Source organism: Crocodylus porosus, unplaced genomic scaffold (assembly GCF_001723895.1).
Source record: "Crocodylus porosus isolate Cpor-Errol unplaced genomic scaffold, CroPor_comp1, whole genome shotgun sequence".
Lineage (NCBI taxonomy): Eukaryota > Metazoa > Chordata > Crocodylia > Crocodylidae > Crocodylus > Crocodylus porosus.
In genome coordinates, this window is record NW_017728949.1 from 341,382 (window position 1) to 365,996 (window position 24,615).

The following is a 24,615-nucleotide window of genomic DNA, read 5'->3' on the forward strand; positions in this document are numbered from 1 at the left end:
AGGAACAAAGGAGCCCAGACAGATAGACACAGTCCAGGAGCCCAGACAGACCGACCCTCAATCCAGCTTCCCAGGGTCTGAGCCTGGAAACACTCCAATACATGGGTGGGTGAAGTCCGAAGTGAGATGAGCCCCCTCCCAGCAGAGCCCTGGGCAGCAGCACAGAAAACAGTCATAGGATAAGGACATGGCACAACTCTGCAGCTCCCACGCAGCAAGGCTGGTATCTCCCCACCATCATACGTCCCTTGAAGGAACCCAGGCCACAGTGCACACAGACTGATCCCTGCACTGTCTTCACCTCTTTACTCCAGGATCCAGGGAGAAAGCACCTCCCATGGACTGCATTCTGATCCATCCAACTGGGAAAATCTAGAGTAAGTCCATGGGCTCCAGGGGAAGGTTACACCAGGGAACTGGGATTAGCGTCTGACCCCTTACTTTAAAACCCCACCCCTCCAAGGGCATGAGCCCAGCCCACCACCTCAGCTGGCCTCCAGGCAACCTTCTCCCTGACTAGCACCAGCCTCCTCTCTGCCCTTTCACCCTTGGCCCTCCAGGTCTGGCATGGGAGCCGGTCCTGTCCTGTCAAAGCAGCCTTCCCAAAGATGCCCTCCTTGGGGGATCACCTTCTTCTCGAGTTGTCTCTGCCCCACATGGTGCCTGCTGTTCTCATATCTCCACCCCGATCTACCTACAGCTGCTCCTACTCCACCCACAGCCGTCACAGCCAGCACAGACTTGGGGAAGTGGGTTTGTACTTCAGGGAATCTTTGTTTTATCATATTTGATCAAGGAGAAACAGTCTGGACAGGAAGGCTGCTAACCTGTCTGCAGGAAATGCCCAGATCTGCCTGGAGCCAGGTAGCTCCCTACCCTGAGCTACTTGGTGTGGTGAAAGTTGGACCAGCACTGCCCTCACGTGGTCAGAAAAGGGCACTGCTTCTCCTGGCATCCGCAGTTAGACCACAATGTCTGGTCTCAGGCAGGGGTGTTGCTGTTCACATTCCTCCTCCCCACACCCCTCCCCATGGTGCAGTTCTGACCCTGTGGATCAGGAGAGAAGGCCATGAAGAGGGGAGGATCTGTTATCTAACAGCATTGGCAGATCTCTGAATCTCCCACAACAGATCAGCTCTCAATCTCTGTTTTGACACTCCCCACTCAAGTTTAAGGCCAAGGGAGAACACTTGGCATCTGAGCAATCCCAGTGTTTTACTGTTACCAAGGCTGAAAACAGCACTGCATTCAATGGGTTTAACCATGGCACATGACTTAAGTGACTTGTCTAAGGTCATACAAGTCAGTGGCAGAATCATTCACTGAACACAGGAGTCCTTCTTCATCATACCTGTGAACATCCTGACTATTCTTCTACCAAGAGGCACAGCTTCAGAAGCTCCTTGACAAAGCAGCTGTGAGGTAAGGGGCAGTGCAGTGCAATGCAGTGCAGTCTGCTGAGCCGGCACTTGACTAGGTGTCAGGAGACTTGACTGTGCGTGGCTGTGTGTGCCTTCTCAGTCTTGTCTGCTGGAATGTTAGCTTTCTGGGGCAGGACTGTGCATGTGCAGTGCCCAGCACAAACAAGTAGCTATGAAATAATAAAGGAATTGAGGTGGAGAGTGGGTCTTTCCAATGCAGCAGCTGCTTCATAGTAAATGGTAAATTAAAAGCTCACAGGTGGTCACTTAGTCCTCTGTCATTGAGAGGCAAACAACTCAGGTTTAGGTCTCACTTACTCTAGGGGAAGAGAATGAATACAGACCCGTTGATGTGCAGGAAAGCTCTGCATTCTTTTAACCCTGTGGTAACTCATTAGTTTGCCCATGCCCTTGGCTTGGCACAGTTCAGCTCACCCAGAGATAGCTGTGATCAGGACTGGATTGTGCTGTGCTTGCAAACTCTGCTTCTGTGCAGTAGACTTTATAGAAGAAGAATAGCCAGGCACTGGAATAAAACTGCTGGACAAGATGGGAAACAGCAGTTCTCCAGGTACAAAGAATAAAGAACCACAGGAAGTGTTCTGCTGGGCATCACTTGATTAAAAGATATGCTAAATGCAAGCTCCCCAGTTGTCCCCAGATTTACTATCTCTGCTACAGAACCAGGAGGTTAATACTGGAGAGGCAACTGAAAGACATTGGTTTCTTAAGCAAGTAGCTGTGTTTCACCCATCAGGATTCACACTAGATCCTTCATGGACCTACTGGAGCCCCGAAGGCCCCTCAGTGTTGACCCTTTACAGGGTAAAAGTTAGAATAATGCTCATTTAGACTGTAAGCTTTCAGGGGCCTGGACACCATTTCACCCCTGGCTGCCTGTGCCCTGTACAGTCACAGGATCATAGAAAAGCAGAGCTGAAAGAGACTGCATTGCCATGCATGGTGTATAACAAGGCAGGCCACACAAGGTTTACCCCATCACCTGCCCTGCAGTGATAGATATTAAGGCACTTCACAGACATTCAAGTCTCCTGATGAGGACACAGGCAGGTGAAATGACTTGTCCACAGAGAAAGTGTGGGTTAAGGGACAGATCCAAGGAGGTGCTGAGTTGAGGCTTCTGAGAAGGAGCTGAACATAAACAACAGCTGAAATTCCCATTTCCAGACCAGACTGTCCTGCAAGACCCAAAGGTGACCTAATTCAACTGGGTGGGTTACTAGATGGATGGACTCCTTCTGTTATGTGGTCCAACACTCTGACATGATGACATACAACAGGGTTTGGACACTTCATCCTTACACTGTAGTGACTTCCCATCTGGATGCCTGAAGCCCTCCACTGAGTCCACCCAATCCTGCTAACACAAGGTGCTCATTATTACTAACATGACTATAAAGTGCAAAGAGAGAAGCTATGAGTTGGCGCCTGGGTGAGGAACCCACGCTTCACCTTGAGAAGTTTGCAAGGAGACTCCTCATCTTATTGCCTGTATTCAGACAGCAAAGCTCATTAAAACTCCTGGCTTTTCACTGCCCTTTTCAAACTTGGAAATTCCAGGCAGAGTTTTGGCCCCTTAAAAGGCAAAAGCTAGAAAAAGGTGAATTAAGAGACAAAATGCCGGAGGAGGAAGTACACGGCCCCCCCTATCCCAGCGAGTGCCGTGACCGCAGCCAGGCGCACCAGCAAAAAATCCATAGAGTCCTCTAGCTGCCCGTGTAGCTTCAGCACGTGCCTCCGTGTGCTCTCCCAGTCCCTGGAGTTGTCAATCACGTGAGTGGCTAATTTGCACTTCTCGTCCAGAGGCAGCTGGGAGGCAATGCGCGCCTCTGCCTCGGACTGGGACAGGCGATTCCTCTTCATCAACCGTGACAGCTGGGTCTGCGGATCGCTGCCAGGGGAAGGCATGAAGAATTGAGTGTAAAAGAGAAGGCTGGCAAGGAAGGAGGCCCCAATGCCCACAAGAAGTTGAACATGCAAGACGGGATGCTACAGAGGAGGGGGATATCCTGACTCCAAACCCATCACACTTCCTGCCAATAGACCCACGAGCTTGGAAACCAAACTAATCCCTTCCCAGCCTCAGCTCTGTACCTTATCCAGGCCAGAGCACGAGTCAGGAGCACCACCTTTAATCCAAACCCCAAGACCAGCAGTATTTAAGCTGACAATTTCTTTTTTTCCTAAGAGTCAAAGGAGCTTACACAGCATGTGGTAGGGTCACCACTGCTGTCTGGGGAGATTATGTAACATGGTAATAGCCTTGGCTTGGCCAACATGGGGAAAGATTGGGCAGCAATTCATGAGTCCTGACTCCATCGGCATCGGGTTTGTCAGGGAACACACTGTTTGTCCAGGGCCAGCTGGACAGGCTCAGAGAAAGTGATTTTTCTCCATTATTCATTATTACTGCTATCATGCATCATTTGTACACTGCAACCTTGCTCCCATAGGCCTCCATGGAAAGCAGAGCCCCACTGTGTTAGGTGCTGCCCAAGCAGAGTCAGTCCTTGCCATGAAGAGCTGCCAGACTGGGTAGGCAAGGCACACAGAAGGATAGGAAGAGAAAAAGATAAACATGCTGAAAGACATCTTCTCCCATGCTCCCCAGGAGATAGAATCCATTGGGTTGATTTGTATTCCAACAGCTGCATTTAACTAAAACTTTGCAGGATCAAACACTTAAAAAATGACATTCAACTTTCTAGTTCCCAAAGCCTGTAGTGCCACTTACCAGTAAACCAGGATGGTGTGTTTCATGAACTTGGTTAGCTTGTTGGCCTCAAAGAGAAGAGGGATGTCCAGGATCACATAACGGTAGCCTGAAAGGAACCCCAGCCCCCAGATAGGAATGTAGACATGATTTCTCTTTTTTTTTCCCACCCAAAATGCTTCACACAAACACATGCACATACATGCACACACAAACACATGCACATGCAAGCACACAATATGCAATGAGATTTTAGATTTATATCCTGCCCTATCCAAAACAAACAAACAAATAAAATATGGAAAAAGATGTTTAAAGCTGCACAGGTGCTACCAACAGGGAAAATATGGCACTTTCATTTCCTTCTTCAAAAATAGCTGAAGTGATTTGCTGTCACAAAAATAAATAAATAAATAATATTTGACCCTGGAAAATTTCGGAACAGAAGGTGAAAGCTTCAAAACATTTTGAGTGGCTGGAAAAAGCCAAATAGAATGGAAAACTTTATGACTAGTGCAACCACTGTTCCTTTGCTGCAGGATTACATGAGGTGCTGGCAATGATGCCTTGAGTCAAGGCTGACCAAACCTGTTTTCAGTGGCTCATAATTGTGCCAAACTTCAGCTGCTTAGGCTAATATTACCCCTGCTGGATGTCTGCTATAGGTTGATTTTTTTAATTTTTTTTTTTTTTTTGGAAAGTTTTAGCTAAATTAATCCAGCTGTTTCCAAGAATGAAGTCAGGGAAAAATACATCAGAAAGTTCTTACAGTCATCTCACTCAGAGGCTTTAGTGCCACTGAGCTTTACTGCAGGTACTGGAAATTCAGCAGGGTCACACAGGGGTTAGAGATACATCCAGAGCCTTGTCCATACAATCTGCCCAAATTTGGACAAGTTAAATCACTATCTGCACACAATCCATAGAGGCATGGTGGAGACTGGCACCTCCACCCCAGTTCTTTCAGGACTAAGATGCTCCTGCCCCTCATAACTCCTTTGTGCCAGCCCCACTGATGTTCCATTTCTCTGAAATTACATCTCCTGACAGTTGCAGACTACATTGGGCCTGGGCACCAGAAGAGAGACTCTCTTTTGTCATTAATGTCCCTCCTTCCTGCCCTGCTGTTGGCACCTCCCAGCATGGAAGAGAAGGAAGAAAAATCCTAGCTTGCTTTAATGGGGAGGGATAATGTGCGAGGAGAAAGGGGACAAGGTCAAGCTGCAACACAACAGGGCAGGGACAGGCTGAGGCAGTGGTAGCAGAGGAATGAAGGAACAAGCTGGGACAGAGGGGTTGCAGCCACTACTAAACCCTTTGCAGACCCTGGAACTGAACACAGGACTCTCTGGTCTCAGCACTACCTTTACTGTCAGCAATCAGCTGTGAAACTCTTTGATAAAATACGTTTCATGTCCTTCAAGTATCCCCACCTTGATCTTGATGTACTGTGATCCTCATCCCCTTGAATTCAAGTCAATTATTTCCTTCACCTCCATGCTGGCTGGGGGGCCAGCTGGGAGAGTACAGATGTGGCTCAGCATCACAGAGATCCCCAGTGATTGTAGGAGAAGCCCCAGCCAGCCCCTTCTCAACACACTGAGTGAGGAAGAACAACCCTGGGCTGGCAGGCTGTCCCCTGGGGCCCCCTGCCAGCTGGGACTGCCCCAACCTGACTCAACATGCTGAGATCCCAGGCACACGTGCAAATGATATATCTGAAGCAATAAGCTCCAGAGCTTGTTGCTATGCATTAATATGCACATGTAGATACACCCAGTTATAAGGAAAATAAAGCAGAGCCTCAAGATGGGAATTGTGACTTGTACTTATCTTCATGGATCCTGGTTTTCCCAGATAAAAAAGAAATTACAAATTCTCTGATTACAACTCTAAAATCCATGATTAAATTGAAAGGGTTTGTGGGGGGAATGGGCATAAGAATATGGGGTTTGTAGGCAGGTATGAGTGGTGGTAGGAAGGTATGGGAGCTATGTGCCATCAGCCTGAGCAGGCTCCGCACCTCCGTGTGCAGCATCCTGCAGGAGTGCAGGAAGCTGCACAGAGAGATGCAGAGCCCACCCGGCCCAGCCTGCATGCGTGGACCAGGAGCTGCATGCTATCAGCCAGAGCAGGTTCCACAATTCCCTGTACGGTTTCCCTGAAATGCCAATAGCATACTGCTTCCAGACCACAGGCTGCCAGCCAGGCGGGCACTCCTGCAGGAAGCTGGCTGGGGATGAGGGAGTGGGGAGGTGTTGGGGGAAGCCCCACATGGAGTGCCTGCCTGGCCGGCAGTGCATGTACCGGAAGTGGCATGCTATCAGCCCAAGCAGGCTCTGCACTTTCCTTTGTGGCTTCCCTGAAGGGCTGAAAGCATGCTACTCCCAGTCCACACACCAGGGGGCACTCCACGTGGGGCTTCCCCCAATACCTCCCCTCTCCCTCAGCCCACAGCCACACACCTACGCCCTGCCCCCCACCTGCCCCACTGGCTCTTCCCCAGCCCTGGCAGTCACCCACAACTGCACCTACCACCCAGGGCTCCCCCCAGCCCTGCCAGTGGCCCCCAGCCATGACCCACTCCCCTCAGACCTGCTGGTGCCCCCCAGCCCCCTGCAAGCCCCACTTATCTTAGGCTCCAGCAAGAACAGTGAGCCTGAGCCAAGCCTTGGGTGAGTGAGAGACCCAGGCCTTGCCCTTCCCCAACCCTGCCCCAAGGGAGAGGGAGAGGGGGGTTTCCCACCCTTTTTGCAATCAGCTCTTGCAGGCTGGAAGTCTGCCACCTGCAGAGCTCTTTGCAAAAGTAAGAAATCCACAGGGAAAAAGGGAAAACCCATTTTTTCTCTGATAAAGTTGGGAAATCTGTGATTTTCTCTGTTTTTCCGTGGGAAATGGAAAACCTGGATCCATGGTTATCTTACACCTTTGAGCACATCTCCATCCTGCTCTCACCTGCCATGCAAGTGTTACTTTGTTTCCCTCCAGATGCCAAACTCCCGCTGCCCCCTCAGGAAACTGCACTGATCTAAGGAGCAGCAGTGACAATATTCAGCTTGGAACTAGAGATCAATTTAATGTACTTTGCAATTACCAGGGTGAGGAATGAGCCCCTTGGAGACCTGTGGTCTAGGATTTGTTTTATAGCCATAGCAAATCACGTGGCAAAGGCCCTGAATGGTACAGTGACTGCTTAAGGAAAACATATTCTGAATATTTGTAAGTATTCCTCAAATTAAGGAGTTGCAGTTGCTCTCCCAGGTCAAGGCCTATACAGTTGGATTCACAATACTAAGCCACTTGACTTTACAGGTGGAGAGTTTAAAAAACAATAAAAATGCGAAATATAAACATTTTTTGAAAAGTTTTAGTCTCATTTTAGTGCAGAGTGGTACACAGCATTTATTAGTCCTTGTCTGAGTCACATATGTCATCCCAAGTGAGGGCCTATAAACCCTTCCTGCCATAATAAGCTCTCTTGGCATCGGTATGTGCCATTGTATGATACAGAAAACCTCATAGGTGCACAGTCATTTTTGTTCTTGGACTACTTTATGTCTTTCTGTACCTAGATGCTATTTTTGTTTCTCTCTCTGCTTGTAAAGCAAGGTGGGTTTGTTAACATGAGCTCAACTGTAGCAAGTGGGAGTGACAAGATTAAATAAAGTTTAACATTCCAATAAAAAATGACCTAAAATAGCTTGTTTATGGTAAAAATGAAAGGTCAGGACTTTAAATTCCAGTCTCTTGGGATGGCGGCAAGTGAGAGCTGTATACTCTACTAGGAAGCCAAGCATCCAATGTGAACATGCTTTCACAAGACCTGGACATATCAGGCCTTAACCTGGTCAGTTGGAATTGACTGAAACCTGAGCATCCCAGTGTTCAGAGAAGTCCAATTTTGGGACTAAAAGGGGAGCCCACATTTGGGTGAAAAAGACACAACTTTTGTAGTAAACTGCTTGTTAAAACTAGACAGCACTTGGAAACCATGCAGGGGTTTAGCATGGCAGAATCATTCCTGGCAAAGAGGGACTGGAGCAGGTGAGAGGATACAGTCTCAGGAAGATATCACCATCCTTTAGGGGAGTGGTGCACATGCATACATCATATGTGCACACAAGAGCACATGTGCATGCCACCAGAACCAAAGCTTGGTCTGAAATAGCATTCTTTAATTGATACCAAATCTCTTGGCACAGACATGAAAGTAGATGCAGTTTTACCAGGTAAGGAGGCCTTTGGCCAGAATAAGCTACATTTCCACTGGGGGGGTTGCACTCTGAACAGCTCTACCAATATTGCTCCTCCCTCAAGGCCTTCCCAGCGTGAACAAGCCCTCAGACACCAAAAATAAATATCCCAAATCAACAAAAGTAAAACTAATTAAGACAAAACCATATGATGGAACAATTGCTGGAGCTCTGGGTAAGAAGCAGGACAGCTCCTCCCCTATGAGTGCCATGGCCTAATTAATACAGTCCTCTTATCTCCTTTGCTCTGTTTCCTTCATAGATTCCTTTCCTGTTGCCTGCCTTTGCTCTCTTCCTTTCCTCCTCCCTACCATCCCCTCTCCAGAGAGCAGTCTCTTCGGCTCCTCAGCAAAGGGCTATTCAGCTGTCACACAGTTCTGTCTTGATAAGCTCTGCAAACTAGACTGACTCTATTAAGACATCCTTCTGTCTACACAGAGACTTCCGAAACAGCTGGTGATCTTATCTGGCATTTGATTAGACCAAGTTTGACAGCTGTATTTGTTATATTTATCAGGGGGGAAAGTGGGACTTTGGAAACCACAGCTGTCAGGCCATTTTTTTACCTTATCAAGATTAAAAGAGCTTCTTGGCTTTTATTGAAGCTAGAGATTGAGGGAGGGGGAATAATATTAGAACATTTCAGAAGGTATGACATTATCCAATGAGTAATCTCAGAAGAGGCCACACAATGCTCCTTTCAGACCCTACAGATGTACTTTAAACCATATAAGGGAGACAATGTGAAGGGCAGAAGTGAAAGGCAGAAGTCTCTGAACACTACAGTGAAAGGATGGCCACAATTTCTAAAGGCCACTAGTGACACAGCACAAAGGCAATCAGTCAACATTTTGGCTTCCTTTCTCCCCTGTAGTCCCTCTCCCCACAGAGTGAGTGAAGATTACTGTTTGTTGCCAGTGTGATCAGAAACCCTCATGTCCTAGGATCCCACAATTGTCTTACCTAGTACAAAATATTTAAAGATCTGTTTCAGCATCTCCTTCTGGATCTCGGGGTGAGTGATAGAGTTCAGCACCTGTCGTTTTTCCGGGTGAGAGAAGATCATGTTTCCCAGAGCCTCGCGGTTTATTTCCCCGCTCTCCAAAAGGATTTCAGTTCCAAAGTAATGCACTATCTGCTGATAGGCCAAGAAGTGGGGCTGAACCACTGATAAAATGAAACAGGTAGAGGTTAGTGCCAGTTCTGCATCACACTAAGGGTCTGCATTAAAGGTAGGCATGAAATGAACTGAATTCATCTGGAGATATTCCTTTCAGAATAGAACGCGTCTGTTGATTAACATACACTGACTTAAGGCTGTGGCAGATCTCAGGATAAAGGTCTGATGTCTACTGAATAAACTTTGAAGCTGGTGCCACAAAAAGAAGTTTGCTAAACCAGTTCTAAGATTACTCCAGTACTTGTGATCCAAGAGAACATTGTGTAAGTACTAAGTAAGCCTCACAACTGTCCTAAGAGCTGCATGAGCCCCATTTCAAAGGTCACTATGCTGAGTGAGAGGACTTAACAAAAGCAACATAGCCAGTCAGCAGCAGGACTGAAATAAACCACCAGAATTTTGATATTCCCCTCCCTTCTCTTACCACCAAGTCACACATGGGATTCTATATTGTAAGCACTTGCCTTACTGAAAAATTCTCAAAACTTTAATCATTATCATTCTTGTTGATGATGATGATGATAATAACAGTTTTTTTTTCAAAATGGGAAAACCTTGCAGTTAATATAGTTGTAATAATAGATTTCATATATTTCATAGACATTAGGACTGGAAGGGACCTCGGAAGTTCATCAAGTCCAGCCCCCTGCCCAAAGGGCAGGAAGTCATCAGGGGTCATAGGATCCCAGCAAGATAAGCATCCAATTTACTCTTGAAGGTGTTCAACGTAGGTGGTTGAACCACTTTCGGCAGCAGTCTGTTCCAAACCTTGCGGGCTCGGACAGTAAAGAAGTTCTTCTTTATGTCTAGCCTGAAACGGCAACGGAGGAGTTTGTGACCGTTCAACCTTGTCATCCCTTGGGGCACTCTGGTGAACAGACATTCCCCTAGATCCTGATAAGCACCCTTGATAAACTTACAAATGGCCACCAGATCACCCCTGACCTTTTCCTGTGCTTTTCCAGGCTGAAGAGTCCTATAGCACTCAGCTTCTCATCGTAAGGCCTGTTTTCCTGACCTCCTATCATGCGTGTGGCTCTCCTCTGGACCCTCTCAAGCTTCTCCACATCCTTTTTGAATTGTGGAGCCCAAAACCAAATTAAATTTTAATATAGTATGGTGATCAAGAGTTGTATTTTATATGTTGATGGCTATTTCCATGTGTATGCTTTAAGGGAGGGGATATTACTCACCGATTTTGCATGGCCTCCTAAGGAATAGCACTAAGACAGATTTCTTTGTCCAGCATCATTTATTATACTTCACAGAGCTTGGGCCCTGATTCAACATAGCACTTAAACACATGCTTAAGTCCCATTGGGCTCAGCAAAATTACAGCGTGAACTTAATTTTGAGAATGTTTAGCTTGCACAGACTCTAATGGGATTTAATCACATGTTCAAACTTAAACATGTGTGTAAGAACTGGTATTTGGTCTGTTGTGAGGCAACTGAAGGGTCAGCAGGTTCAGTTCCAAAACAGGACTTATTTAGACACTGAGGAGGGCAGTCTGCAATACTGGGGAACAAGTTTTTGGCTTGTTCTAACTGAAAAAAAATGTGCTGGATAACTAAAATAGATAGGGCTATCATACTTTAGTAGTCAGCTATTAAAAATCACTTGGGCTTGGATAATAAAGTTCTTACAGCTTCAGCTACCATCAGGATCAAGGCAAAAGAGCTCTCACCCGGCTCAATCTCAAGCTTCAACTTGAGATTCTTTATGATAAATTGCACACGAAAGCCTGTCAGAGTCCAATTCCCCACAGCTATTTGCAGCTTATTAGCGAGGTCTGATGTTAGGAAAGTAGGTAATTTAAAAAAACTCATAACATCACAAACAAGAGGATATAATAAATGAAAAAAGGAGAATTAGGAGAAGGTTGAGGATAAATAGACGGAGAAAAAATCAGTGCATGTAATTTTCTCTAAGGATCCAGAGATTCTTTCACTCAGCTGGAGATTGAAGGAGAAGAAAGACGGAAAGAAAAAAGGAATGAAAGAAAGAAGATGTTTCTGCTGTGATAAACTTTATATTTGAGGAACTACAACTGCTTCAGGAAAGTTCAGTAAAAATTAAATCCAAGTACTAAATGCAAAAAAACCCAAAAAAAACCAAACAACTGAAGAAAAACAAATTGCTTGGTAGAAAATTGGCGCTGAGTATCTGAAGTGGGTCCCAGCAGCTTCAGTCTTTCAGAGCTAGATCCACTTCTAGCAAGTTTTCCATGTCAGAGGGAATTGCATTGCAATAAAATGTAAAAATATCACAGCTTTTAAATGGTGAGTAAATAGGTTTTCAACGAAAACAAAACAGGAGATACTTAAAAATGAAATCACATGAGTAACATTGCATCCTTATTAATCATATTCTGTACATCTCTAGTGTTGTTCATTAGTAGACCTAAAAAGTATACTTAGCAAAAACTAACCTTTTACCAGCCCCCAATAAATAAATAAAGTGAGCACTACAAATCACTTTTGACTGATGATTTTGCCCCAGGTCTGACTGGGAATTGAGAAGCAAAGCCAGGATTTGAACTCATTTATCTTCCGATATCCTGCCCCACCCCATGCACAGGATCTCATTTCCTGGGTTGTTTCCATATTAAGAACAGAGGGACACTGCAAGGGTTAGAAATCCCCAGCTGTACTGTATTTAGGTACAAGACAGAGTTAAATGTAATGCTGCCTTCATTTGGAGATGACCCTGGTGTTTTGGTATTAGGAGTGCCTTTTTAAGGTGAGAATGACATTCTTGGGGCTGGACAGTTAGGAACCGTAACAACCAAGCTCTGCAACCATATGCAAATGGCAGATGAAATTCTTTTTTACAGTACTGGTCACCAGTTGCTCGAGCTCCACCAAAAGCCATTAAAGAACTTGAGCTGCATTAAGATAGACCATGTGTCACAGTCTGGTGGCTGTGTCAAGGGTCTGGGGGGGGGAAGGTGATCATGAGCCTTTGTTTTGCTCTCAAGTACAACAGCTTTATAAACAGTTTGTCCATAAAATCAAGCAGCGTCCACTGCACTGCACATTAGGAGGAAGAAATGTAGAATTAAATCATTCCACCACAGCACATATCATTATAACAGCAATTTTGATAAAATGTGTCCTGTTTTCAGTCCCCTGAGAAGCCACTCCTCCCTACTGTCTTGAATGAATGAAGTACAGCGGGGGAGGTTGTGAACCGAATGCAGAGCACCCTCTGCTGCCTAAACTGCATAGCAGTAGCAAAGATTAACTCCAGGTTGTCAGGAAAATATATAAGGAATAAAGATCAGCTGCACAAAACTAACCCTGTCTGGCAATAACATCGGCATCAATCACTGCACAGCCCAGTTCCCGGAATACTGCCACTACCGTGCTTTTTCCTGAAGCAATTCCACCCGACAGGCCAACCAGGAACATCCTGCTCTGGAAAAGAAAGCAAGCTCAAAACATAGCAAAACGCCATGGAGGTTCATTCATTCTGTACATGCAAACATTCAGCCTGAAGAAGCAAACCAGTCCGAAGAAGATCATGCTTTGTATTTCTATGGGCTCTATGACATGTTTTCAGGAGAGGGTCTCAAAGTACTTTAGAAATATAATGTAACTTTTAACACTGTTTGCCCATTCTTTGAACCAGGTGACCCAGTTTCATAACTTGGAGAACTGAGAAAGTGTGGGTATGTGTACACATGCAATTCATGTGACTGAATATGCTCTGGCTCAACTTAAGCCAAAGTAAACTAATCCAGATGTCACGATCTACATGTGCATTTAAGTTCAGTAATTTACTGTGCTGCTGAATACCATTTATATCTGACAGGACTATCTAGCAGTGCAGTTAATTAATGTACTGTGCCCTAGCTGCTGTGCACGTATAGACGGTGATGCTTTACTGCGCTTCAAATTAGTCTGCTCCGGAGTGTCTCATGTAGACGCACCCAATAAGACCAAAATCTTTTAGTACCAGCTAATTTTGGAGGCACAACATGAATCAACAGCATCTAATTTTTAGAAGGGTTGAACACTTGCAGCACTGGCTGACTTAACTGGAGTTAGGTAAGTTCTCAGTACTTCTACAAGTCAAAGCCTGAGTCTCAATAAATGTCCCCCAATGCACTGAATACTTAAAACTTGGGCCTACATGGTCCATCAGTGACAAAGCAGGGAAAAGTACTTACCCTGTCCCCATTCTCAGAGTCTAAGCCTCACAAACTGAAATCTGGGGCTTGAAAATTAAATCATCCCTGCTAATCTCAACACTTGGAACACACTGGGAGGGAGACTGCCTCTGACATAACCGAGATCCAAACTGCAGAAAGTTTCATAGATCAGGACCAACAAATAAATTGTGCCCACAAACTAACTGGAAGTCATAGCTGTCGTCATGCAGAATGAAAATGAGCTGCACAAAGTGGGCCACTAATTTCTGTGCTAACAGAAGACTCTAAATGCCTTTAAGTATGGCTCTATGTAAAGCAAGGGTAGTCAACCTGTGCCCTGCACCACAAATGGCATGGCAGCCTATGTGTGTGACATGCAGCAAACTGGGGAGGGGATGGGCAGCACTGCAACAATTAGGGCAGGGAGCAAAAGGCACAGAAGTAGATTCATAGATTGTAAGGCCAGAAAGAACCTTGGAAGATCATCAGGTCCAATCCCTACACCAACCAAGAAAGATAACTGGGGGTCAGGTGACCCCAGCAAGGTGACTGTCTAGTCTCCTCTTGAAGATTTCCAGGGTAGGTGATTGCACCATCTCTGGAGAGAGTTTATTCCACAGTCTGGACACCCTGACTATGAAGAAGTTTTTCCTGTTGTTAAGCCTGAATCAATCTTCCAGGAGTTTGTGGCCATTACTCCTGGGTTTCCCCTTGGGTGCCCTGGTGAACAGTTGCTCACCGAGCCCTTGCTGTACTCCCCTAGCTTAGTGGTAAGCTGCTACCAGGTCCCCTCTCAGCCTTCTTTTCCTCAGGCTGAAGAGTGCCAGATCCCACGGCTTTTCCTCGTATGGGTTGCCATGCAAGTCTCTGATCATATGGGTGGCTCTTCTTTGGACTCTCTCAAGCTTGTCCACGTCCTTGTTAAAGTGTGGTGCCCAGGACTGGAGGCAGTACTCCAGCTCTGGTCTCACCAGTGCTGAGTAGAGCGAAAGAATAACCTCCTTGGTTTTGCTGGAGATGCATCGATTGATGCATGCCAGAGTATTATTTGCCCTACTGGCTACAGCGTCGCATTGCTGGCTCATATTCATACTGTAGTCTATTATTACCCTCAGGTCCCTTTCATTCGTGGTGCTGATCAGTTTGGTGCTGCCAAGCCTGTAGCTGTGTTGGGGGGTTGCTCATCCCAAGGTGGAGCACTTTATGTTTCTCTACGTTGGACTTCATCAGGTTCTGATCTGCCCAACTTGCTAGCCTGTCTAGATCTGCCTGTATCTGTAGGCTATCTCAAGCATGACTACGCTTCCTTGTAACTTAGTACATCAAGCAGGGACAATGTGGTAGGGAGCAGAAAGTAGGAACATATATTGGGCAGCAAACAGGGATTGGAGTGGCACTCAGGGGGAGAATGAGCAGTTAATTTGTGGCATGCCTGCCAAAAAGTTGGCCCTCACTGATATAAAGCATACTCTAGTTATCCAGCTCCTATTCATACATATAATATAATAAATGCTAAAAAATTAATCTTGTTTGCTTTGGGTTATGATTAATAGATTTTCAAGCCAGAAGGGGCTGTTCCGATCAGTCTGACACCAGACAGAAAAATTCATTCAGTGATTTTGCACCAAGCCCAGAACTTCTGGTTCAACTACAGCATGTCTTTTTTAAAGACGTACAATCTGGATTGCTAGCGATAGCAAATCCAACACAACCCCAGCTAAGCAGTTCTAACAGCTAATTATATTCATTGCTAATAAGGCACACTTTATTTTTAGTCTGCGTTTGTGTAGCTGCAAATTTCAAGCCTTGGCTATTTTTATGCCTTTATCTGCTAGATAAAAGGCCTTCTACTGGATGGAGTGTTTTGATTTGTCCAGGTTTGGTAAAAGGATGTATGGAGTTTTTGTGTTTTATGGGGTTTAGGGAAGGTAGCAATTTTCATGTAAGGTTTTATGATTTTGTTACTTTTGCAATAATAATAAAAAAGTAAAGGCTTTCTACTATCAAGAATAGCCTGTCCTTTAGTTACCTAGGAACTATAACTAAGTGCCCTCTTAACTTTCTGTGGGACCATCAATTAAACAAATTGAGCATTTTCATTATCAGCCTGGTTTCCAGATCACAGATCATTCTTAGAACTCTTTTCTGACACCTTTCCAAAGTTTCAATGTCCTTTGCAGCCAGATGATCCTACTCTTGTGTTGCTTGTTCTGTCTCTATGGGAAGCCCTGAGGAAGTCTGTGGGTGCTCCACAGCCCTCCAACCCCAAGCTAATGCTGCACACATCTGAGACGCAGGCAACCTTCCCTGTGGAAGACCTTGGACTGTACTTGTGTTCCTCCAACTGACGCTCACTGTTAGTCTGGACTTGCCCTGTGCTCTCTTACAGGAGCTGGCACTGGTAGTGGAAAAATAAGGGGGGTTATTGAGACACAGGACAAATGACAAAATCCCACTGTTTTCAATTTCTGCACAGGTCTTTCACAGAGAATGGCAGGGCCAGAGGCACAACAGTACTGCAACAAGGGGGCAGAAGCTAGCATGCCCAGAAGTGAAACTCCCCCCCCCCCCCGACACCAAATGTTACAAGCTATTTTTATGAGAGTATAACTGTTTCTTACCTGCATGTGCAATATGGGACCCTAAAAACTGCAGTGTTTAAGGTATCATTCCATAACTTGGTGCTGGATTGGTCAGTTGATCTTAAAACAATCACAGAGCTATGGGGTGAGAAGAAAGTGATTGCTCAAGAAAGCAGAGCCCATGGGCTGTATGGCTGATACTAGGTTAAACCAGTGAAGAATGTCAAGTTGTTTTTTCTACATATCAGTATTACTGCAAGCTTATATTTGGATAACATAAAAAACATCTCCGCTTCTATGTTGCCAGGATTTTAATTGCTGCATTATTCCTCTTCATACTCACTTCCAAGTCTGGCAGATAATTTATGTCAATACCATTACACTAGATTTCTGTAAGGTGCTTGACTTGGTTCTGCACGACATTCCAATTAAAAAGGTGGCACTGTGACAAAAACACTGTGACCCATAGTAAATGAATTAAATGGTTAACCAAAGAAACTGTACGTAAGGAGTCATAATCCTATGGTGGTGTTTCTACTGGGATCCTGTAGGGATTGAATTGCAGCTCGCTGGTATTCTAAGAAGGTATTAATGATTTGGAATATATAAAATCCTACCTAATTAAGTATGTCCATGACACAAATTGGTGGAATAGTAAATAATGAAAGACTACAGTTCAGTTATTCAGGCTAATCTGAATCACATAATAGGATAATAGACTCATGGGAAGAGCATGCATTTTAATATAGTCAAATGCGAGTTCATGCTTTAAGGAACAAAAAATAATGGTGTCTCACATACACAGTGGAAAGCTGAACTCTAAACTGCTATGATGCTAAAAAAGAAGAAGGGGTAGGTAACTTTGAACACGTGCTACCTGTGCAACACTAGCTAAAAGGGTAAGTATGTACCTTTGGTATATAAGCAGAGGAATATCAAATAGGAGTAGAGAGTAGATGTTTCCTTTGTACACAGCATTAGGGACACTCTTATTGGGCAATTGTGTCCTGTTCTGATACTCCCATTTTAAAAATGGATGTTGGAAACTAGAAAAGGTTCTCAAATGCTACGAGAATGATCTGAGAGCTGGAAAAGCCTGCCTTGTTGTGAGAGACTGGAGAAGCTCTCTCTTTAGTACAGGGGTGTCTGACTTACCTTGTGCCCCACGTCAGACCTGGACTGCAGGTTTCTTTGTGGGCCAGATCCAGCTCGGGACACAAGGAAGCAATGGACTTTTCAAAGCACCAAGACAACAAGTAGTTTCTCACAATCTTTCAAGTGTACGTGCAGAAATAATCTTTTGCAAGGCTGATTTTCTCAGCATCTGTGTGCAGGTGCAGTGACAGCTGTTTTTCCATGGAATGACACCTCAGCCCTATTGGCTTCTAATGTCTGTTTGGCTGTAGTTAAACATTTTGCTGCCAAGCAGGTATTAGGTGTCAGTGGGGCTGAGCTGTCATTCTGTGGAAAAGCGCCCTCTTTCCACCCATGCAGGAAGCTGGCACAAAAGTGTTCTGCATCCGGACTGAACTGAAGGAAGAAGAGGGTATTTTGGAGATAGGATTGTTAAACTGATGAACTGATGACACAATAGTTGTTCCACAGAATCAGCTGGCATCCCATGGAAACAGTAGTTCTTCTAGATCAGCATTTTTCAACCCATGGGTTGCAACCCAAAAGTGGGTTACAAGACTATATGAAAGGGTTCTGAAGAAACTTTTAAAATGGATTCTCGTTTAAAAAGAGAAAAATGTGGGAAACTGGCATTTCCCTTGCAGCCTTATAAGGGGCTGCTTGGGGCTCCCCATGCCACATACCCCCAAACCCCCCCCAACCACACCCTGCCCAACACACTGTGGGGCTGGAGCCTGGGGGTCAGGGGAGGCAACAGGTTGGGAATGAGGGGCACTGGGCATTGATGGTGCTGGTACAAAAAAGGTTGAGAACCACTGTTCTTGATAAACCAGGCTAGACAGAAATCAGTCTCTGCTTGGTTAAGCCCGAGTAAGAAACTGAGTGGTTTTTTGGTTACCACGAGTCCGTGGCAGTGGTGCTCAACCTTCCAGCCCCACAGGCTGGATAAGTATATGGAGCCAGTCCATGAGCCAGATCCCATGAGCAGCTGGCATGCAGGCGTGATACTGCACCAGCACCAACCCCACACACGCCTGCCCAACCCTGACTGCTGAATCCAGCTGCAGAATGGCTCCATGCGTGAGCCCCACTTCCAACTGCAGTGATCCAGTGCAGGGGTGTTCAACAAATCCGACCCCCTTGCATCCTGTCATCTGGCCTGTGGGGCTCCCCAAGGGTCCCAATCTCCACATGGGGAACTGACACCAGGCCTGTAGCCTGGTCCTGGCGTGCAGGGTGGATATGGGGCAAGGCAGTGGGAGCCCCCAAAGTCCAACCTAGAGAGAGGGAACCAAAGCAGGGCCCTGGGGCCCAAACCTGACACAAGGGCCCAATCCTGGTTTGCAGAATAGGCCTGGGCAGAGGCTGCGCAGGCTCCCCGGAGCCCACTCTTCACATGAGGAAGCAATGTGGGGCCCTGGGGCCTGATCCTGGCACACGGGATGGGGTAAGCAGTGGCAGGGTCCTGACAGCCTGATCTCCACTCAGGGAAGTGACAAGGGGCAACAGGGCCTGATCCTGGCTCTCCAGGTCTGCAACTCTGGCAGTAAGGGGCTATCAGTTTGCACTGCTACCACTCCCCTACCACCACGCATCCCGACCTGAACCTGGCCTGGAGCCTGCAACTCGCGACCCCACTCTGCCTGCCCGATCTCATCCCCCAACTACGGGGGCTTCACCTTTGACTCCCCAAGCCTGTGGGGATGCCTGCAATGCAGCAGCTCCAACCCCTTTTTCTTTAGGACAAGGCCAACGCTTGGCTTTCTGCCGTTTTTGGCGTCAGAGGAGCATTAGGGGCGCTGCTGTGGGGCGCGGCGAGATGCAGGGGGCCGAGGGTCCCTATGGGGGGCTCGGGGCGCAGCGACCGCACCCTCACAGCACTGGCACCGCGCCTGGCGGAGTCACGTGACGCCACAACCCGCCCCCACCACCAAGCGGCTGAGGTGGCCACAGGGCGCATACACCCCCGCCTGGGGTGGGCGTTCCACGCCCCAGCTCGCTCCCATTGGACGCGGGGAAGCACCGTAGGGTCTGGCCACGCCCCTCGTCCTGTCCATCAACGAAGAAGCCCCGCCCCCAGCTCCGCGTGCCTTTGAAGGGAGCCAGAAGCCTTCCACCCCCGCCCCCCTTTGCCTCTCGTCCCACCCGCGAGACCCGCTTCGCGCGCTCCTCTCCCCTCTCCCTCTTCAGCCTCCGGTCCCCTCACCTCTCCACAGCTGCTGGGCACGGACTCACCCACCCCCCACTATTATGCCCTGCCATTGGTGAAACGCAAAGCAGCGCCACTCCCTGGACCAATCGCGACTGTTCTGATTCGCTTAGCTCCTCCCCCGCCCCCTCCCGGGCAGAATGTTAAGTAACTGGCCGGGGGAACGACTGGGGGGGTCGCTGGACTTGGGGTTGGAAGGAGAGGAGGATCAGAGGGAGCCCAGCCAGTACTTACCCCAGTGATTCTCAACCAGGCACCTATGAGAGCCACTTGAGAGTCCCCCAGTCAAGAAACATGTGAAACAGTTGGCATTTTCCTCCTGGTTACTGGGGGGCACCTTGTGCCTGTGAAAGCCAAGACCCATTCCTAGAGGGTTTACTGGTTTGAGAATAAGCACAGCTAGCTGGGGCCTTCCTGCACTGGAGTCTACATGAGTAGACCCCGTGCACCTTGTGGACCATCTTGGGGCTCCAGAGGAGTCAAGAATCAACCTAGGTGAAGCCAGCTGCAGGATATGAGTCTTGCAAAGTAACCCATTACTTGAAATCCAGCCAACCTAAAGGAACACTGAAATATGCTTTTGTTCAACTCATATTTGATACAAGGTATTTGGTGGTAAGAGCAGAGTCAGCAGCCATACCAAGACTCCTCATGAATGGTGGGTGACCTGATGAAGAATGTCTTGCATTCAAACGCTTGTGTACCTGTCCCAGCTATCTAGTTGGTCCAATAAAAGATATTGCCCTAAGAAATCCTTGTGTCTTGCATAATTTCTGGACTGTCACGGCTACAAGGTCACTCTTGCACTACCGAGATTCCTACTCCAACACCTTTCTGTGCTTGATTAAATTCCCTCAGCAGCTGGATATGTGCAAATAAACCACATAATCACAGCAAAAAAAAAACTTTCTTGGGGAATGGTATGATAGTGAGAACTGGGATCTAGATGGAAACTGTGCACCAGACCAAGAGCTCTATCTAGTCTAGTGTCCAGTGGCCTATTGCTGATGACTTTTCAGTGTAAAACTTTTCCCCTCCTACCTCTTAATGTAGCCGCCTGATCTTTGGGGTCTATGTCCAGTACCCAATTGCTGATGTTTTTTAACTACCCCTTAATGTAGCTGCCTGTTTGTAGCACAGAACCCCAAAATAATTAGAGACTTTACAGAACACGTGAAAGACACACCTACCTGGAAAGTTTACAATCTAGATGAATGATTCTCCACCAGGGTGCCATGGCACCCCGGGGGCACCTGGAGAACTTTTCAGGGGTGCCACGGCACACACACAATGTTAAGTATGCCAACACAATTTACAAAATACAACTGGAGTTTTCAAATGGGAATTGATAGCGTTAAGGCCACGCTGCCCTGCTGTGGGCTTTCTAAGTTCTTTATCACAGAAGACTTACTCTTTTATTTGTCTCTAGTCAAAACACAAGTGTGCAACGTAAACGTAACGCACGGCAAGAGGAACCTGGGAGCCGCCTGCAGAGCTGTGCTGACTGCTAAATTTGGACTACAATTCCCAGAAACCCCCAGGGGCTGAAGGGGAAAAAACGGAAGAGGAAGCTTGAGGCTGGAGAGACAGCAGAGTGCACGTGGAACCTGGTCAGCCCTGCACAGAAGAGTTCAGAGGGGAGCAGGAGGCGCCGCTAGCTTGGTCAGCCAACAGTGTGGCTTGAAAGAGCTGGACTCAGACCGGGGGGCAGCAGCAGGCTGTTGCTTGAGGTCTGCCAGAGAAATTATGGTGCTGAATGTATGTTATCACAGTGTTGATGTTTATTTTTTGATCTGTTCCCTCCCTTTGGCTTGTGACCCCACCCCCTCTGATTTTCTGTATTAAAAATGGGAGCTCCCCCTAGCTTCTTGTGCCAGTTTCTGGGGCTGCAGGTACGGTGGGCATCATAGAGGTTGTCCTCTGTCCTCTATTGATGTGAAACTGGATGCGTTTATGTCTCTTGAAGAGGAGGGTCCTCTATGATGGCCACCCTAGCTGCAGAGTTGGCACAAGTGAAAGCTAAGAGCTGGCTTTTCTGGGGGAAGTGTCAGTCTGACGGGGCACCTTCCTTGAGCCTAGCACGGTTGAGAACTACTGAGCTAGTGCAGCTGCAGTATTAAGTGCTAATTAAGTATTAATTGTGGAATTGCTGAACCCTTTAAAGCTTCCCCCTCCTGCTTCCTTCCGAGGCCCAGTTCCCTGCGTCTAAGCATCCTTGACCCAGGACAACGTTTAAGTCCCTCTTCGGACTCGCGCCTGTGGTCGCCAAACACAAATAACTACAAGTCCCAGCATGCGCCGGCGGGCCTGGGACTGGCTAGCTTAGGCTGCCTTGACACAGAACCTGCTTGGAATTGTAGTCCCTTGCTCCTCAACTGCTCCCTTCCCTTCCTCCGCGAAGACTGCACATCCCAGCATGCCTCACGCGGAAGCGTCCAATCGCCGCGCACTTTGTTGTGGGGGTGCGGCACCCACTAAGGCCCCGTTTCAAGATGGCGGACGACAGTGAGACAGCAGGGAAGCAGCCGCCGTCGCGGCCCCAGCGATCGTCCGGAGAGGAGAATGACCACGAGCACTGCAGCGATTGCGAGAACGAGGAGGACGACTACGGCCGCGGGTAAGTGGGAATCCGGGTGCATTGGGCCCCCGCGCAAAGAACCTCCCGGGCGCCCCGAGGCGGGCAGTGGCAGGGAAGTGAGTCTAGCTCCGCCTCACGCGCGACCTGATTGGTCGGGAAGTGGAATTCTACCCTTTGACAGGCTATGCATGTGTCAGTCACTAGGGGGAGTGGCCCGTTGGCTCCCATTCACTCGGCTGCCTGCAGTAGCGTGTCCTGGGAGCTAAGCAGGGTCGGGCTCGTGCAGAGCGTGGAAGGGAGACTTCCATGGAGCATACCTAGAGGCGCTGATGGGAGTTCTTCCTTCCTGCTTAGCCCTAAACCCACTCCCCCTGTTGAAATTAGGGACCAGGGTGGTGCCACTGCCCTGGTATTAAGGGTTGCTGGTATTGCTACAGCCCTGTTTGGCTGCTTGGATGTCATCCCCCCCCCCCAAGCTGTGGTGTTTTGGGGTTCCAGGAGGGAGACCCCCCCCCCTTGCCCCTGGGCTGCTGTGCTGGGCTTGGCTGTCATCTGAAGCATAACCTGTGGTCCCCAATGCCCATAATCTTTGGCAATCCCATACAGGAGTTAGTCAAGGTGTCCTGCCTAAATCCCAGCTGGGGCAAATCCGTTCAACTGCCTTAAAACCACCTACAGATTTGTTTGGAAGTTGTTGTTTGCTTGTCATCTGCTGCCATGTTTGCTGCCTCTGAGCAGCTGCAGTACATTAAAGTGGGGGGCTGCATTTTGCAAGGGGGTTAGTGACTCTTGCCTGCATGTCTCTATGTGGTTGGAAAGCACTCTGCCTGATCCTGGTGTCACTCCTTCTGGCAGGCAGAAAGAGCCATGCAGAGATATATTTTGCCTGCTGCTCTGCCCCTTATATGCTGAAAGATAGAGAAGAACAAAACCAAATGACAGATGCAACAAAACTGACATCTCATAAGCAAAGAGGCAGCCAAAGGACTGGTTATGTAGCTTTTTGTAGAATCGTGTTTGTCCACACACAGGTTTGGAAACAAAAGAGGTGGTGGCCCCATATTCCCAAAAGGACTTTACTAGTAAGAGAATCCTCCTTGCTTGCATAAAAATTATTCCAAGGGGCTTTTCTTTCTACTACAGAAAACTGAGAGGAGACTGTGCAACCCCATCATGGAGACTGTGACTCATTGTCCCTTACTTGACAATACCAGCTGCTTCCTCTTCCTGCGTTGCCCAATGTCCCTGTCAGGGGTCTGCATACTTAATAGTAATACTTCATTAAGCTTTCCTGCCAGGGTTTGTTCTATTTTTCCCTCTGATCTTTGGGTCTTCCAGTGAGCCCCATTCAGACTGTAGTAGGAGCAGTGGATAAGCACTGTGGCTATTAGCAGACTTTTAATATGGGTTCCCTGGTCAGGGTCAGCAGAGATTTCTTTCTTGAGAAATGTGATGCTGAGCATTCCCTTGGGTCTAGTCCATGCATATAGGTTGGGGAAGCAATGCCAGGAGTCTGCCTATTAACTACATGTATAGTCACCCATAACAGTTGTAGCTAGTGCGCTTCTAATTCTGTAAAAGGCCTTTTACTGTTTCTGTTGAATCCATTTTATTCAATGATCTGTTTTCTCAGGAATATTTGTTCTATAGTACTCATCCTACCCAACCTTTCTTTGTTTTGGTATTTAAATAATTCAGCGTGCAGGGGAGACTGACCTAAGATACCATTGTTCTTATTTGGTGTTTTGTATTATGGATTGATATGTGTAGTAGGGCAGATTTATTTTTCAACAGCTTTGCTGTGAAATGCAGTTTTAGCGTTACAGATGTAAGAGGATCATAGCACCCACAGAAAAGGGCATCTCTTCTCTCCCATCCCCTTGTCACCCACACTAGAATACAGAGGATTTTTGTCCCATTTAAGCCTGCTTTGCAGGCATTCTGTTTTGCATTCTGGGGTGACAATCACGTGCCACCACCTCTTTTTCCCAGCAGTTTTTTGCTTGTGCTATGCAATTTTTAGCTTCAGTTGGAAGTCTTTTCTCATGTTTTTTTTCTTTTTTTCCATGTCATTGGCCCCATTAGGTGGTTGGCCTCCTGTGAGATTTAGCAACTATAGCTAAAGAGCAGTCTCTGTCAGCAGCATTTGTTAGGTAATATCTGTCCTCAAGAAATCCAAGCTTAATAACAGGCCACTTAACAATATTACAGAAGCGTTCTTACACCAATACAGACACACTTTTATATTTCAGTTGCCTCCTGGGTGCGGGATTGCATCTCAAATTAATAGGAGTAATGCTGCTGTAGGCTCAGAAAGCTTTTCATAGTTTCTAGGGTCGGAAGGGACCTGAGCAGATCATCTAGTCCG

The 24,615-nt window shown here is 47.1% G+C and overlaps 2 protein-coding genes across 2 annotated transcripts in view; one reads left to right on the plus strand and one right to left on the minus strand.

Annotated features, from left to right (window-relative positions):
- Nucleotides 1–1,889: 1,889 nt before the first annotated feature.
- On the minus strand, nucleotides 1,890–17,773 carry DCAKD (dephospho-CoA kinase domain containing). Its single transcript, XM_019553754.1, has 5 exons — nucleotides 16,366–17,773; nucleotides 12,890–13,007; nucleotides 9,372–9,575; nucleotides 4,177–4,264; nucleotides 1,890–3,333 (listed from the first exon to the last, which is right to left on the minus strand). Exons 1-5 carry the CDS (start codon nucleotides 16,369–16,371, stop codon nucleotides 3,048–3,050), a joined length of 702 nt encoding a protein of 233 aa, XP_019409299.1. The 5' UTR covers nucleotides 16,372–17,773; the 3' UTR covers nucleotides 1,890–3,047.
- A 4,346-nt stretch (nucleotides 17,774–22,119) lies between these two features.
- NMT1 (N-myristoyltransferase 1) overlaps nucleotides 22,120–24,615 on the plus strand; it is a 40,561-nt gene continuing 38,065 nt past the window's right edge. Inside the window, exon 1 of the mRNA XM_019554271.1 lies at nucleotides 22,120–22,286. Coding sequence (XP_019409816.1) covers nucleotides 22,162–22,286 — 125 coding nt within the window. The 5' untranslated portion in view covers nucleotides 22,120–22,161. The remainder of the gene's footprint in view (nucleotides 22,287–24,615) is intronic.